At 41.6% G+C, this 17,405-nt stretch overlaps 1 protein-coding gene across 1 annotated transcript; it reads right to left on the reverse strand.

Moving 5' to 3' along the window:
- Positions 1-3,491: 3,491 nt before the first annotated feature.
- On the reverse strand, positions 3,492-13,725 carry LOC117258792 (trypsin-3). The gene is made up of 5 exons (XM_033629927.2): positions 13,620-13,725; positions 6,482-6,641; positions 4,293-4,434; positions 3,938-4,204; positions 3,492-3,801 (listed from the first exon to the last, which is right to left on the reverse strand). Exons 1-5 carry the CDS (start codon positions 13,672-13,674, stop codon positions 3,631-3,633), a joined length of 795 nt encoding a protein of 264 aa, XP_033485818.1. The 5' UTR covers positions 13,675-13,725; the 3' UTR covers positions 3,492-3,630.
- Positions 13,726-17,405: the final 3,680 nt, after the last annotated feature.

The raw sequence follows: 17,405 nt of genomic DNA on the forward strand, positions 1-17,405 counted from the left end.
ACCGAAAGGGATTGCTGTAGTTTTTAAAAATTAATCAGGGTAGTGACTTATTAAGAGTCCGTCTATACTGGCTTTACTGAAGTGCTGTTATAAGCAGCATGGAGAGGACTTTAGAAGTTATCTGTCCAAACAGGTCGGTGTAATCCGCTCCACTACAGAGGAGTGTCGATGAGCCTCTGAGCCGTGATATCTGTGTTGTAATTACAAATAAACAAGTCAGCCAAGAGAGTGTGATGACCAGTAATTTATTAAAGTGTATAAAACACTACAGCTCATCTCATTGTTTCATAACACACTCACAGTTTCAATCTCTCTGTTTTTTTTTTTTTACCTATTTGCATGTGTTTGCTCAACTCTCACACTTCAAGGTGCATCTTGCATAGTGCCAAGTTTAAAACGTCACTACTCCATAAATAAACCACATGTAATTGGCAGTGATCATCGACTTACTAATTAAACTAAAGAACATGCTGAGAAAAAAAGGCAGCTGCTTTGTCTTCCTCCACACACACACACACACACACACACACACACACTTGCACACATGCACAGTCACACAGTGTATAGATTCTGAATCGCTGTGACTGAGTAGGTTCACATTCAGATTGACAGAAATTCTGTGAGTGTTAACGGTCTTATAGTGATTAAACGTGACTTTAAAGAATACATAAATCCACGTGTGCATTATTTGTGCCTTCATTCAGTTTTAATAGAGTTGATCAAAAGCATTAATTTTACCATTTGATGTTTGTTTTTGCGATCCAAAACGACAAACCCACAAACAAGTGCAAAATATGATCAATTATCAAAATAGTTTTCTGATCATTTCATGTCCGGTCTTAAGGGGACAGTTCACCCCTGAAACAAAATATTTTTCCTCTTACCTATAGTGCTGTTTATCAGTCTAGATTGTTTTGAGTGAGTTGCAGAGTGTTGGAGATATTGGTCACAGAGATGTCTGCCTTCTCTCCAACAGGATAAAACTAGATGGCACTCGGCTTGTGGTGTTCAAATTGCCAAAAAAAATAAAACTCACAGCAATGTCTCTGAACAAACCACAGTGTTGTTACTCAAAGTATTAGAGAGCTACGATTCTGGTGGACCACTATGTGACCAGGACCTTATTTTTTGATCCTGCTTGAATTGTGCCATGATTTACACATATCTTTGTCGATTTAAAGATAATGTTGCAGCTCAAGAAAGTTCCAAATTGTGGAAGCATAAGACTGTGAAAGTAATTAGACAGACGACACAAGTCGTGATGCCATCGCCTTCTCTTTCACTGCAGCCGGTAGGAAAAGGTTTCTGCACGCTTACATCTATGCAGTGTTTCACTTTATTGTTGAGCTTTCAGTCTATTAGACCTTCATCAGAGCAGACAGACAGAGCTCAACAATTGAAAAGCTTGAATTGAAAGCAATTGAAAAAAAAAATTGTTGTGTGTTTTTTTTTTTTGTATTCTGGTACTGTGTGACAAGATAAGTGTGGCTTGCGTTTGTGTGCCCCACGGTTTGCCAGGAGGTGGAGTTTCTACCACCATGGCTGTACACAGGTGTGCTGCATACAGCCAGTGATTAGACTGAGATTGGTTGCTTTTACCAGCCTGTCCATTGTTGCTTTATGTATGCTCTGATGAAGGTCAAATAGATCAAAGTCTCAACAGTAAAGTGAAACACTGCATAGATGTAAGCGTGTGGAAACCTTTTTCTACTAGTCAGGACTTAGAGATGATTCCAGCACCTTGCCATGACCAGGCTGGGTGGAGTGGTTGTTGTTCTGCATCTTTCACTGCAGTTGCAATGTGCCTGTGTTTTTCCCACCAAAGTGTACTCACACAAAGAGTCACAGGATAAAACACATCAGGTCAGACATTAGCTATGTTTTCATCCAAAAGTGATTCGAATCATTGGGAAATGTGCATTAAAAGAAATATGAATCCTGTGTGTTTCCATTAAATGTACGGACTTTGGTGAAATCTACAAACTCGCGCGAGTTCTCCGCAGAACCGGAAACAAAACAACTCTTGCATTCTTCTTCTTCTACGTTTTCTGGCGGTTGGCAACCAGCTTGTAAATGCATTACCACCTTCCCGACCTGGAGTGTGGATATCACCATGGAGAGAGGTGCGCTACGTCAGACTTAATTTGAACATAACTGTTTCCATCCCCCGTTTTGCGAATCAACATTTTTTCGAATCAACCAAAACCCGGCTAAAACCAGCGTATTTTAGTTTGTGTGAATCAGGGGATTTTAATTTGAATTTTGGCGTTTCCATCATAATTTTCCGATGCGATACTTCTAGATGCGCATCTAAACAGGCTGATGGAAACATGGCTAATGTTACATTTGTGCTTGGAATACAGTGTTGGTGAAGGATATTGTGCAAGATGAGAGATGTGGTTAACTGAGAGGTTTCTACACAAAGCTAAATGGTACTGCGACTTTCTTGACTTGCAAAATTATCTTCTAAATTATATCACCAGGCAGAAGGAAGCGTGCATCTACTGCTAGCTCACCTAGCACCACTGAGCTAGCCAAGGTTACAGGTCAGCCGAGGAGGACGTCATTAATGTTTACATCTCGCGCTGTCGTGAGCAAGTGCCATGAGTAGATGCACACTTCCTTCTGCCCGGTGATATGATTGGTGGGTGTACTTGTTAGAAGGAAAATATAACAAGGTCTGTCGATTATCTTGAGTAACCGGGTCATTTTTTCTGGAAAGAGACATTTTTCAAGCATATTTTTTGGCACTTTGAGCACCACAAGCTGAGTAACATCTATTTTAATTATATTCAAGAGAAGGCAGACATCTCTACGGCTGATATCGCCAACAGTTGGAAACTCACACCAAAATATGTATTTTGATTTTGTGGTGAACTGTCCCTTTAATAAAATTGCACAAGCTTCACAAATGTGTTTTTCAGGTCCCCTGTATCGGATTGCAGTATAATGTACAGTTGTTGCTGTTATTGTGTTAGTCGCTGTGATCTTGGCTGTTGCAGTCGTAGCATCGGTTACACCTGACGGTTAAATAGTGCATGCACTTGCTCACAGCATTTCACATAGTTCAGCATGAGCTCTGATTTAGTGCAATTTAAGCTGTGATATGGCACTTCATTCTTCACGTTGTGGAAATGTGGTTAGTATGTCCTTTCTTTATTACCAGAGGGGTGTTTGTTTTTTAAAATGCGTGAAACAGATCAACAACAGACATGATAAATATTCAAGCTTGAAAACTTAAAGGAATAGTTTGACATTTTGGAAAATGGATTAATTTGCACAATACCACTCTCTTGTTTAGTGGATATGTTTAGCTTAGCTTAGCACCAACAAATAGTCCTAACCAAACAAGATATCATGTGTTAATGAGTGAGCTTTAGCAGGGCTGTTCCTCCTGTTTCCAGTCTCTACACTAAGCTAAGTTAAAAGGCTGCTAGCTGTTCATACTGAGCACACAGCGCGCAAGAAAGCGAGTAAGCGTATCTCCCAAAATGTCAAACAACGCCTTTAACACATTAACATAAATCAAATGTGTACAAATGGTAAAAACAACAAATATTAAATCAAAGAAATTGAAATGTAGAACCTTGAGTCTCCACTGAGAGTTTTTAATGTCAGTAACACTGGGTTTTAGTCCTCGTTGCACCTGCTGTAGTAACTAAAGATTGTGTTGTCTATCCACCTGCGGAACTTGGACACAGCAGTGTAGACTCCGGGAAACTGGGGTTCAGCACATCCTTTTCCCCAGGACACCAGACCATAGACCCGGCCCTCACATACAAGTGGACCCCCAGAGTCCCCCTGAAACAGCAGGAGGGAAGGGAACATCAGGGATGATAGGTTCCTTACCAGAGTCATATTTTACTGGGTAAAAAACAACAACTAAGAGTTCCTTAGTAGTTTTACACACTGAGTAAAACTACTGAGGTCTTCTTACCTGACAGGCGTCCTTCCCTCCAGCGCTGAAGCCAGCACAGAGCATGTTTGCTGTGATGGTGCCGTCGAAGGAATCGCTGCTGTTACATTTTTCTGTGGAGACAATGGGGAGCTTGACAGTTCGGAGAGTGGAGGGGATCTGGCCTCCAGTTGGGCTGGTGTATCCCCAGCCTGACACTCGACACAGCCTGCCCTCCGCTATGGAGGCGTCGTGTCGTGGCAGCAGAGCGATGGAAACGTAGCTGTTCAGATAGACTGGAGCCCTCAGCTGCAGAGATGGGGGAGAGCGTGATCAGTAAACAGACATACTGATAGAAACAAGCTCTAAAAATACACCAAGAGTTTGCATCTTGTACCTTTATAAGCATAATGTCGTTGTTGGTGGTGGTGCTGTTGTAGTCAGGGTGGGGAACCAGAAGTTGGGGCAGGATTTCTTGCTCTGTGCCCTCATAGATGGCCAGAGAGTAGTCTCCTGCTACTATCATCATTTTGTCTACCCTGCAAAGATAAAAAGCAAATTCACCATGTTGTGATGCAGTCTGATTGGTCAGTAGAGGACGGTCACTCTGCTCAGGGCTGAGTTGTGGCTGGTTGAGGCTCATTAGTAATCTATAACTATAAAATGAAAGGATGTTTTGCTGCCTCTCACAGCAACTGGAGAAAAAAATAACTTAATTCACTGGGCCGACTGACGGCGACTTTTAAGGTGGAACGTTTACTTGTAATGTTACTCAATGCATGACTTGAGGACGTGAATCCATCAACACACCTTAAATTTCACTGTGACAACTTTGACCATTCTGTTTTTATCATGTCTCTTAGATGACAAACACTTTTAGTAATGAGTGGCTCTTCAAGCATTTAACAACATATATTAATTTCTAACGGGTTATGTGTCCTACATATATTCTAATCGTCACCCCCAGAAAAAAAAGCTGCGCATAGCATCGTTCCTGTGGGCTACGGCAACACTAAACCCCTGAGCTTGCCTGAGAAGGACTAAATGCAAAAACCTATCTTTAAATGTCCCATGGAGAGAGACTCTCACTGCAGCCTGCTCCATTTTGTTCTGAAAATGTCAGCGTGCAGCCTCATTTTGTTGACGATAAACGAGGTGCAGACTTCCATCGGTGTCACCGATAATGAGGAAATACAGTAGCCCTTTTTAGATAGGAATTGTGCAAATTTGCAGGAAAGCCCAATCAGTCTTTTTCAGCATTGGCAGTATAAAAACAAAATCAGGGAGTGCAGCAAAATGCCGCCTACCTACTTTTCTTTATACAGAATGCACCTTCTTCGGGACAATGGGGGGCGTGAGCAAGTAACAAAACGTGTAGCTCAGCGTGTGGTGTAACCAGTGACGTGGGAGGGAAGGCTGGTCAGTTCTTCAGTGATTCTCTCGTAAGTCGGCCCGTTCTTCACTGTTCCCGTCATCTGACGGTTAATGGCCTCTTTGTTTGCGAGGACAAGGAGGGCGCGCAATTCCTTGTCTCCCCAGTTGCTCATCTTTACAGTGTCTGTCAGGTTTGCGTTTCCCTCTTGGTACTAGCTGCTCGCTAATTCCTGCTATCAGCTGTTTCCTGTTTATCCACCGCCAGTGGGTCGCACCAGCAGCCGTCATCAGCAGCTCCTCCCACAAGTCTTCAACAGCCCCTCCCGTGGCGGAAAGGCGCCTCAGTCTGTTTAAACTAAAAATGTTCCGCCAATATGTCTACCCTACGAGGCGGAAAATTGGGCACCTCAGATCAACTCGCCAATCCGGCTCTGTGTGTCTAAACGCTCACAGCTTGCCAGCAAAACGGCCCAACATTTGCGGAAAATCTGGCAGTGTGAAAGGGGCTAGTGAGAGCTGGACGGTGCAGTGAGTGACAACAACCCCGCCCACATAAAGAAGTACTGTTTGTGGTGAAAACGCTAAACAGCCCTAGGGTCTAGGTACCATGTCTCAAGAGTTACTGTTGGTTCCAAAGGTACCATACTGAAAGTGTTTGGTGGAAACAGGCTATAGGGAAGTAGGCGACACTGACAGTCCTTTTTACTGTCATTTAATAAAAGGCTGATATCAATTGCTGCTGCACTGTTGTAACCCTAGAGTCTGTATTAAACACCAAACACTGTCCAAAATGATTGCTTCCTTACGAGCTGAGCTGTTTGTAATTTATATGAAAGTGTGTTTTTCAGTGAGCTCCGAGGCCGTCATATGCTTGTGTCAGATTCCCGTACCACAGACCTCCATTGTTACTGGAGTGCTCGTATCACTTTCTCAGTCTCCATAACTTGCAGAACTGACCATTTGATATGGCTCGAAATTACTGGATCTGCCAATGAAATCCTGTATGAACGCGTTTACACGCAGAGAAGTCAAGTTGAGGTCATCGTATGTCAATAAGCCGTTTGTTGTTGCATAAAACTTCTTTACAAGAAGCTGAATCAGGACACAGGTGTGCAGTATACTGTAACCTGGAGTTTATTTTACAGCTTTATTATGCTGAGGTCATATTGCTTTTATAGTCGGGTAAATCATATGCAGAAAAAAATAACTCACCCAACGTTACAGTGTGCTGCTGTGATTACCCAGAACTTGTTTATCAAGGATCCCCCGCATAAGTGCTGACGCTGTCTTGTCTGTATCGACACGATGTGCTTGATTGAATGTGGAACGGGAGCGTATCCTCCCACTATGCGTTCCTGTGGCTCCTCTTGACCTGCGACACACACACAGAGAAATAAAGACGGCTTAGATTGGATTTAGAGAGAGAAGCACATATAACAGTCCATAAGGAGCTCACACAGTTGTAACGTTATTACTGCGGCTGCAGCATCAGCAAAAACAATACAAGTCATAAAGAGCGGCTGACTTCAGTGTACAGATGCTCCTGGCTTAGCAGATCAATGAAAAACAATCTCATCTCTGAGGTGCATTGATTCACACGAGGACTGAGCGTCATTATCTATCTGATGTCACATTTGAAGACGACACACTGACTTGATTGGATTTCTGAATCCTAAACAGTGGTAGAAATTAGCCAAGTACATGTACTCAAGTGCTGCACTTAAAGGGACAGTTCACCCCAAAATCAAAAATACACATTTTTCCTCTTACCTGTCGTGCAGTTTGTCAATCTGGACTGTTATGGTTTGAGTTACCAAGTGTTGGGGATATTATAGAAATGTCTGCCTTCTCTCAAATATAATGGCACCAGATGGCACTCAGCTTGTGGTGCTCAAAGTGGCAAAAAAACACATTTGTAAAACTGAACAGCAATGTCTCTTTCCAGAAATTCCAGTTACCTAAGATAATCCACAGACCATGTTGTGAGCAGTTTCACGTCTGAACTATTTTATTTCTACTGAACTACACCCACCAACCAGGGCGGCACGTGTCAGCGTGGGTTCTCTCCGGGCACTCCGGCTTTCTCCCACAGTCCAAAGACATGCAGGTTAACTGGTGACTCTAAATTGTCCGTAGGTGTGAATGTGAGTGTGAATGGTTGTTTGTCTCTATGTGTCAGCCCTGTGATAGTCTGATGACCTGTCCAGGGTGTACCCTGCCTCTCGCCCAATGTCAGCTGGGATAGGCTCCAGCCCCCCCACGACCCTCAAGAGGATGAAGCGGTTAGAAGATGAATGAATATACCCACCAACCATTTCACTGCGCAGAAGGAAGCGTGCATCTACTGCTACACAGCAAATTATTTCCAGGTAGTTACAATATCCTCCTGAGACCCTGTGTCCTCATGTAAAGACACCACACTTTGGGTTTACTCGACCTTATACTTTATTCCACTTAACTTAGACCTGTTGTTCTCTTTCCTGGACACTTTTTGTGCCATCTAGTGGTAGTAAGAGCACAATTCATTCATTAATGTAAAAACAAGATGGCAGCCATCTCTGCCAAGTCAGTCTGCAGCCGATCCCGACACAAAAGAGGACAAGGTCCAAAACCTGATCACATTTTATTGTTGAAACTTGCTTATTTATGATTAATAATGTTTGTAGTTTGATATTGCAACACATTTGACCAATTTTAGCAACAGTAACAAGCTGAGACGCTGTTAATTAGGAGGTACTCATTTGAGGACATTGGGACTTTATTATCGCTGACAATGTTTAGTTTTTATACTTATCAGGTACTGATCCCAGTTAGCCAGGAGAAATTAAAATGCATACCAAACAAAAGTTCAGGTCTCGAGAGGATATGTTACTGTGATATTTCACAATAAATTACATTATTATCACCTTCACTGGCTTTTACTGTGATATTTTATGACATACAGAATTTTATTGTGAAATTCATGCCTGTAGATATAGTAATTCTACAGAAGCATACTGCTAAATCACAGTAGAATTTAACTGTAGGTTAGAGTGAAATACAGTCAGGTGTACATAAAGTGTGATGTTACAGTTAAATTCAGTAATTTACAGGAACATACAATTATATCACAGTAGCATGCAGGCACAACTACTGTAAGATCACAGTATACAGCTGTAATTTCACAGTTTACTGTTGTGAAAGGACACAATAATTTACTGTGAAAGTACATTCAAATATTTTACAGCTCACGTACCACCACTGAGCTAAGTAACGTTACAGCCCAGCCAGGGAGGACGCTATTAATGTTTCAATCCATTCTCATTCCCACGTTGTCAAATACTGGGCCCGTATTCACAAAGATTCTCAGAGTCCTCTCAGAGAGCTCCTAACTTAGCCTAAAAATTCCTAGCAAGGAATCTTAGCTTAAGAGTGATTCAGGAAGTTTCTGAGAGCAACTCTGAGAAAGGAGGGGACAGAAACTTTTATCTTAGTGAGGAGGTGTGGTTGACCCCGTTGCTAGGTATGACACAGTCTTCTAAAAGCTGTGATTGGTTGTTACAAAAAGAAAAAAAAATGCGCTCCTAGTAATGAATGGACAGTGAAATGAACCGATCATAGGCTATTAAGAAATGTGTAATTGTGAAAATAATTGTATGTCATGATGATGAAACTCAGCAAAATTAAATTAATTGTTACCCAGCTTCAAAATGTTTGAACGTACCTCATTCACATGCCGATTATCATATTGATTTGCTTATTGTTATGTTTACTCGCCATGCTGGTAATTTTACTACTTAATCTATTTGATATTGATGGTGGACGCAGACTCAGCTGTCAGCAATTACTGTGATTGCTGGCCTCCTTGTAAAAAGCAGTTTGATTTGGCAGAATGACCAAAACAACCAACGAAATGGAGAAAAAAAGAACGAGAAAGCTGAACTGGACAGAAGAGCAGTGCCTGCTGTTGGCACAGCTCATGGAGGAGAACAACGGAGCTTTAAGAGGGAAATTCGGTCCCGGGATCACGGCACAAGGGAAGAGGCAGACTTGGGAGCTTATTGCCTGACACATCAATGCATCGTTCCCTCTCCTTTTACGCACAAGTGATGAGTGTGAGAAGCGCCGGTACGTGCTGCAATCCAAAGCGGGCGTTATTGCGTTACTACGCTGGGTGGGAAAAGTAAGCTCATCCCTGATGAGGTCAACCACAAACATTATCCCTGCACGATCAAGCCGGTAGCGTCTTATTAAATCACTGTCGTTCAATATACGGAGAATATCTCTCCTTCCTCTCTGTCTTTCCCCCATCTTCTCTGTTTAAGACACTCTTAGGCCTCTTAAAAGTCCTCCTCCCTCCTCTTAACAGTTTTTCACCTTAGGAGCTCTCTTAAGGCCTAAGATGCTTTGTGAATAACTTTTATCTTACCAAGGGAAAATTCTAAGAAAAATCTTAGAATTCGAGGAATTCTAAGATTTTTCTTAGTCTTAGGATTCTTTGTGAATACGGGCCCTGATGCTTTTACGCTCATAGCAATGCACAGGGTAACCTTTAGTTATCTATGTGGCACACACCTGAAACAGATTCTAATATGTGTTTAATGTTGTGAAATGGTCATGGCTAGGATTAGGGAACAAAACTACTTGGTTAGATTTAGAAAAAAAAGATCATGTTTTAAAAAAATAACTGGGATTGTTACGTGATGTAACGTGATGTCAGTGCACAGTGACCGTATGTAAATTGCATAACGTCACATTAAAAGAACTTTGACTTTTGATTTCTCACTGGACACGAACTGATGATAGTCCACTTTTTAGGGGGGGCTTGCCCTTTATAGAGGAAGAAGAGAAAGAAGATAGACTTTAGTCCCCGAGGGGAAATTTTTCCACTCTGTTGTCATACACATACATGCAAAAACAGGACTTATACATGCATTAAAATGGAGAGATTTCAGAGCGAGGGGGCTTCCCACGGACAGGCGCCCCAAGTAGTTGGGGGGTTGTGTGCCTTGCTCCAGGGCAACTTGGCGGTGCCCAGGAGGCGAACTGGCACCTCTCCTCTAAAGTCCCTATGGACTGAACAACTGCTGCAAAAACGCCACTTCCTCTCAGTTTCGCAGATTGCCATGGATGGGTTTACATTGGCGTTAGCTGAAAGCCCCATGCGTCTCATAAAAACACTAAAGGGTGCCTTTGGCGTCAGTGTCACATGTGGAGGGGCGTGCCAAAGCAGCAGTATTTGATGCCATGGGAATAAGCACAGCTTGAGTGTTAACATCTTGAACTGTGACAAGGACAAGCCTCTTGGCCATGAAAAGACTTCCTTCTGCGAGCTGGTGCGGTTGGCGGGTGTAGTTCAGTAGAAATAAAGTAGTTCCTGCATGAAACTGCTCACGACAAGGTCTGTGGATTATATTGTCATGATGTCTAGACATCACTGTTGAGTTTATCAAATGTATTTTTTAGCACTTAGGTAGACATCTCTACAACTGATATCTCCAACACTCTGCAACTCACACCAGAAGAAATTAGATTAATTAACAGCACAACAGGTCAGAGGGGAAAAAAAGTATTTTTGATTTCAGGGTGAACTGTTGCTTTAAGTGCAAATCTGAGGTACTTGGACTTCGCTTGAGTATTGCTTTTTATTTTTGTAACATTATACTTCTAAACCACCACAATTCAGCGGGAAATACGATACTTCTCACCCCATTACATTCATCTGACAGCTTTAGTTACAAATAAGTTTTTACATACAAAACAGATGATGAACTTATGAAATATAATGCACAGTTACAGGATAAAGTATCTTACCCATCTTACACATTAATGTATAGGTACTAATAATTCAATAATATCATGTTTGATGATATAACACTCACAGGGACCATTTTACCTGACTTATAAGTCTTGACTTTTGCTAATAATAGTCTTACTTGAGTGACATTTTCCTTTTGTTTTAAAGATTATTTTTCTGGCTTTTGCTTTATTGGATAGGGCACTGTTTAAGCGCTGTCATATGGATCAGTGTACATTTATTATGTTAATCTGTTCTGTGCATATGTCTTTCTATCCCGGAAGAGGGATCTCTCCTCAGTTGCTCTTCCTGAGGTTTCTACCAGTTTTTCCTTATACACTGTGAGGGTCCAAGGACAGAGGGATGTCGTATGCTGTAAAGCCCTCTGAGGCAAGTTGTGATTTATAATATTGGGCTTTATAGATAAAAGAGGCGAGGGTGACATGTAGCAAAGGGCTACAGGCTGGAACTGAACCCGCAACCGCTGCAGCAAGGACACTGCCTTTATACATGGGATCCCTGCGTAACCTCCTGAGCTACTGGGCACCCCTTGAGTAATATCGTCAATGTATGGGGTATTTTCATATTGCAGAATAGCTGCTTCTAGTTTAGTAAAGGATCTAACTACGTCCTTCACCAAGAGATTCTTATTCTGGTGAAGTTTATTAGGTGTAAACCTGACTTTGAGAGCTTGGACATGCCTTATGACTGTGATGTGTTGAAGAGAAAAATTAAAGAGGATGCAAAGCACTTAGATGCATCAGCCTCTTAAAAAAGTGACACTCAAAAGTTTCTCTCATCCTTCAAAGTTCTCGAGGCTGCACCTTCCATTGAGGACACATCCTCTGCACTTTTTCCTGAAAGTTTTGGGTGGCTTAACAACCTGAAGAGCACTTTACTTTCCAAAATTAAAAATGTACACGAGTTCAGTGGGCGGATTTCAGCACTCTCAGACTGCTTTTAGGATTCAATATTGCAACATCAGGATTTTATCCCTGGCAGGTCGGAGCAGGCTTTGACACAACAGAAGTTTACCTTGGGAAATAAGATCTTTCAACAGTTAACTGAATAAAAACAATATGAACAATCAAAAACTTCAGAGACTTGGAGGGACTTTCAGCCACTTCGACTCATGACCTCAATATTTCTGAAATCCAGGCTACAGCCCTGAGAGTGCGAGCACTGTAAACATTTGAAACTTTCCGACTATAACCCAAAGTGTACATCTCAGTGACTGAGAGCCATCTCAGACACAGAAATGCCATCAGCGCTGAGACGATCCCCTCTCATTACTGCCCCAGATATTGACCCCGCTGCTGCTATAATTAGCAGCGGTGGTACGTGTCAAGAGCAAAGCGGTAACTCTATACAGTTTGCATGGCATGGATTGGGTGTGTGAGATAGATACACACACGCATTCAGGTGCATTAGAAAGCGTTATGTAATGACCTTGAAACCGAACCTTGAACAATGTGTCTCCTATTGTGCGTAGTGTGGGCTGAACTGAATAGAATATAACGTATAGTGTGGTTTTTTGCACACACGATTACACTGCATTGTTGCAGGTTAATTATATGTAATTCACTGCTTACCGCTTGGCTGCCTTTAATGCAAACAACTCCACATATTCCATACTCTAACCAGCCAAAATTAGGAACAGTTAATATGTCTCCAGCATTGTCTACTGTGAACTGAAGCGGTTCTGTTCAGTCCCAGGTCCAGTTAAAGTTGCATATCGGAGTCTCCGTTTACATTTTATCTTTGTGACATAATTGCCAGGCACAAAAGGGGGCGTCATCCACAATTACTTATTGTTATTTTGTTTTTCGCCTTCATCTGCTGTTCTTGAGGTTTCAAATTCTGTCAGTGAATAGGCACACTTTTACTGACCTTCTTATTTCTAAAGCTCCTTATCTCAGAAATATCTTTGATGCACTGAGCAACAATATGCACGTTAGAGGATTTTAAACCGTGTTACTGGTTTGTACTAAAGTTTTAAATGAAACTTTGAAATGTGAGCAATAAAATAAGCAACAAGCTGCAGTGCATCACAATAGTGTCATTACAAAGGACTTTACATTAGATGAGCCTGACTTAATCTTACAGATATCCCAAAAAAAATGACTATAGTTCTTCTAAAAAATATTCTCATTTATTCATACTAATAACAATATAAACCAATTCCTCCCTTCTCCTGTTACTCTGCATGTGTGATTTTCGATTTAAAGCAGTGAGAAGCTCAGTCATGCCCAGATCAAAATGGCTCTGAGTCACACTTTTCTGTCAAAAGACAGTCTCAAGGGAGCGTCAGACTGCAAGTGCCACAGCTAAAAAGGATCTTTTAAAAACACAGATAAAAGGGATGCTAATAAGACATTAGATACACATTCAGCCTGTGTAAATGCACATTGAATTTATGAACCCAGAGGTGTCAGTTTGTAATTATTCAAGATGTTAGACAACATAGTATACCTCCCAGCTCTCCTGTCTCTGTATCCCCAGAGGCTTAACTTCACCTACAGCACTTTTTGCGCACAAATAAACTGTAGATTCAAGATAAAGGAGCTTACTTACACTTTACAGCCAGGACTTCCAACAGAGTACAGAGCAATAAAAATGGCAGGTCCATAGTGAGACAATGAGAAGAGCAGTCTGCGCTGACGCCTCACCTGTGTGCTCCTTGTCTAATCTTAACGAGAAGGCATCGCACCTGCACTCTCAGGTTTCTTATAGTTCCAATTTCCGTTTCCATGGTCACCTCCCTGTCCTGCACAGATGTATAATTGAAGCTTCCACAGCTCGGCCCCTTGCCTCACCTCTTCCATGACCTACTGGAGCCGTCCTGTACTTCATCATTGTTAATATAATCATCCTGTTTACCAGAGGCCCGTTTACTGTCACATAAAAGCTGAAGCATAGACTGTGTTCATTGTGTTGCCAGTTTTATCATGGTATTGTACAGCTACTGATGTTGTAGCCCTGTCAGCATGCGTCCAACAGTTCACATATGGCAGCTTGTGACTGAGGCTCCTAATAGGGATCAAACTGGCTGCTGTCGTCATAAATGAAAGGAAAAGCAGTAAGGGTCTCTGCAGCTCTTCATCACTGCACCGTCTCCCCTCACTGATTTCCCCAGGAAGGATTAATGATGGTTGTGACTGATGACGGGCAGCAAACGCTTTTGTATCCGACCAGGTCGAGTCAGCGCTGCTGCTCCACATCTATTCTAGGACAGGTCTCATCACTGCTAACATCCCTCTGTGGAGTTCCTGACCTCAGCTGGCTAATAGCCCTCTCCGTTGCCCTCCCTGATACTGATAGCTATAGCTGTGCTCTCGTTCGCTCTCACATCCCCTGATTGCTGACCACTGCTTTTTTTCCGCATGACCCACTCCTCAGTCTGAGTGCTGTCATCATCGCACATTGCTGCCTGCTCCCCTGTTCTCACATTTATCTGTCAGCCTCTGGAACGAAAAGTCATCTGTATATCACAGACCACAATGCTGTGATTCCTAAACTCTCATTTTTGTGTAATTCTTGGCTCATTGTACATACAGGAATTTCTCGTGTAATTAGGTTAATTAGAGGCTTCCTGAAAGGAGTTGTTTGCCACTTTAGAGTAGTGGTTCTCAACTGATGGGTCACGGTCCAAAAATGGGTCGCTGATTCATTCTTAATGGACCGCAAGTGACTCGTGAATGTGTTAAGTTTGTAAAAAAGCACACTTTATGCTTTACAGCAAACTAGCTTGATGACATGTCCAAACCCAAGTATGATGCAGAATATATTAAACTGCGTGGACCTTAATTTAATGACTAAGGAGAAATCTGGATCCAGTGGCTGGACCAGTTGAGAACCACTGATAAAGAGCATATCTATGATTCAGAGTCTGGGGCGGGATTGTCTGCACATGGCTCTCAATATGGCTGAGCCCACAGCTAGCAGCTCACGGTGCTAACTTCATCACCCTCTGGGGTCTTGGGCCTTGGGGTAGGCTACTGTGATAAATTTTGGCACTCTGTGATGTTTTTGTTAAATTTGAACAAATATGAGAACTGTTTTCAGTCATGTGACTTTTTCGTATTCAGCACAAGTTCAGATATATACTTTTTCGGAAAATAACAGGTAAACGAAACTTGTCTAAAAAGTAGTTTAAGACCTGTGATTGAATGTGCGAAAAAAACATAACCTTACCCATAATGATGAATTTTTAAGTCACTTAAGGCGATTCTGTTAAGTCTTAAGTGGGATTTATACTTGTGCATCGAATTGACGCATTTCCTACAGTGTAGGCTCTGTGTTGACTGACATGCACGTCCCCAGAAATGTAACTAAACGTTGCGGTGAGGCACACCTCCTGTAAGCTGAAACCATTTCCCTCAGTGGAAACAAAGCTTTTATTTACTTAAATTTCACAGATAAGAAACAATAAATTGTTAAGTAAATAACACCTCCACAAAAATAGCATTTTAGGTCTTGTGTGTGATTTATTCTTTGCATTTATACTTTGGGATTTATCCTGGCTTCATATGAACAAAAGAAATCTCCGCTTTTTGCTTGGCTAATTTATACAATGCTTGTTTTTGTTCAGTGTCTGAAGTGGAAATCAGTGACCAAGTGGCAGCATTTGACAACTTCTTAATGAGGACAGGTTGAAGTAGTTGTTTGCTGCTGTATCAGTGTTTTGAATGTTGCATACAGCTCTTGTAATGTCTATCAGATCAGCAGTATTTGATGTTATTACATCTCTAAGTTCTAACAAAAATTACAAACAAAGCTTATCCTGAATGATTTCAAATGTACTTGAGGGTTGTAAGTTTAATGACTGACATTAGAAAAAAAACAAAACTGGAAAAGTCACTTAAAGAATAACTAATTCATGACTCTGCAACAAAGTGTTTCAGTGGAGAGGACACATGTAGATCCTGAGATAATCTTGGTTTACAGTCTTTGGCATTGATGTCCTATCAGTGCCAGTATCACTTCAACAACAGCACCAATGACTCAGCACTGAATTCCGTATCAAACCTGATGCATTTCCTCCTTAGGAAAAGGTCTTATTGTGAAATACAGATACATTCAGCTGGTCAGAGGGGAATTCCCATAATGTATGAATAGATAATTCTAGTTAATCTCAAAACAGTGGGTGTTAAATCCTGGTAAATAATACTGTAATACAGTGAAGGCTGACTTTAAAAAATTACCTGCATTTTTGATTTTTGCAGCCTTGGGGCAGTGCATTCATAAATCCATATGAGTCCATCCTAAGTTCTTATGATGATTTACTCAATCAGGTTGCACCATTAAAATGTAAGAAATGTCTTAGCTATAAAGCTGTCCAATCGATGTGGGTCAAAGTCGAAACGTGTCCACATCAAATTGGTGAAACTGGGGATTTTCAGCAAGACTTCGGCACTGCGCAGCCCATAGAGCAGGCGCACCAGAGACTTGTGGCAACAGGAGTGTGCCTGAGTGTCTTACTTCTGTCGGCCGAAAACCAAACTTATGAAATGTTATCGGATTGAGTGGATCAAATCCTGATAGTGAAATGAATCATTTCATGGGAGTTGTTAGGCTTAGAAAAATGTATCAGCCGAGTAACAGATGTCTTTTTCGCCACGTAAGTCAATGGGTCAATGGGAAAACGTTTTTTTGGGCCGTAGGGTATCACATGACGAAACCCAGAAATTGCAGTCACACTATTTTGCCACTGCGAAGATTGGCTTCGAAGCCCAACACACCTCCCGGGGGCCTGTATAAAGACAACAAACGTTTAGAAATCATATCACAAATGGATAGTCATGTGACAGTCTGTGATAATATTCAAAGGGACCCTAAAAACCCCAGCAGTGTTGCTGCAAGGTAAGCTTATCTCTTCTAAATATTTGATGATTTCACCTTTTCAGATGTTGTAACCCAGGTCACAAAACCGCAAGTCATTGTGAAATGTCAAAAAACACTTGTAGTGTCAGATTCTTTCTAAATAATCTTGTGAATAATTATGACTCACTTTGGTCAAAGTCATTGTTTGATACAGGTGGCCATGTGACTGCCTGCAAAATGTACTGAAGTAAAAGTTTTGTCTTTCGGTGTTACACAACCTCTCTGTTACACCACAGTGACATACTTGACAATATAATTCTATGAGGTCAGCTATATTCTATATCAGACATTTTAATCATCAGTTCATGGATCATATATTAACCAGCTAAGATTTGCATTGAGTTATAAAACAGTTCCAGTCACTGGGTGTTAATATTTAGTAACAAGGATTTTCTCTGCCTTAATGTATTTTTGTGGTGCAACCTGTTTCAGGAAGAAGAATTGCTGCTCCTCTCCATGTAAGAGGACCCAGCTGAG

The sequence above is a fragment of the Epinephelus lanceolatus genome, chromosome 8 (genome assembly GCF_041903045.1).
Source record: "Epinephelus lanceolatus isolate andai-2023 chromosome 8, ASM4190304v1, whole genome shotgun sequence".
In the NCBI taxonomy this organism is placed as follows: Eukaryota; Metazoa; Chordata; class Actinopteri; order Perciformes; family Serranidae; genus Epinephelus; species Epinephelus lanceolatus.

Bases quoted from the DNA above. Each gene is read 5' to 3' on its own strand.
- LOC117258792 (XM_033629927.2), bottom strand. From the start codon at position 13,674: ATGGACCTGCCATTTTTATTGCTCTGTACTCTGTTGGAAGTCCTGGCT. The intron at 6,642-13,619 runs GTAAGTAAGCTC...TGTGTGTCGCAG, and splicing joins GGAAGTCCTGGCTGTAAAGT to GTCAAGAGGAGCCACAGGAA. The intron at 4,435-6,481 runs GTGAGTTATTTT...TTATCTTTGCAG, and splicing joins GCAGCACACTGTAACGTTGG to GGTAGACAAAATGATGATAG.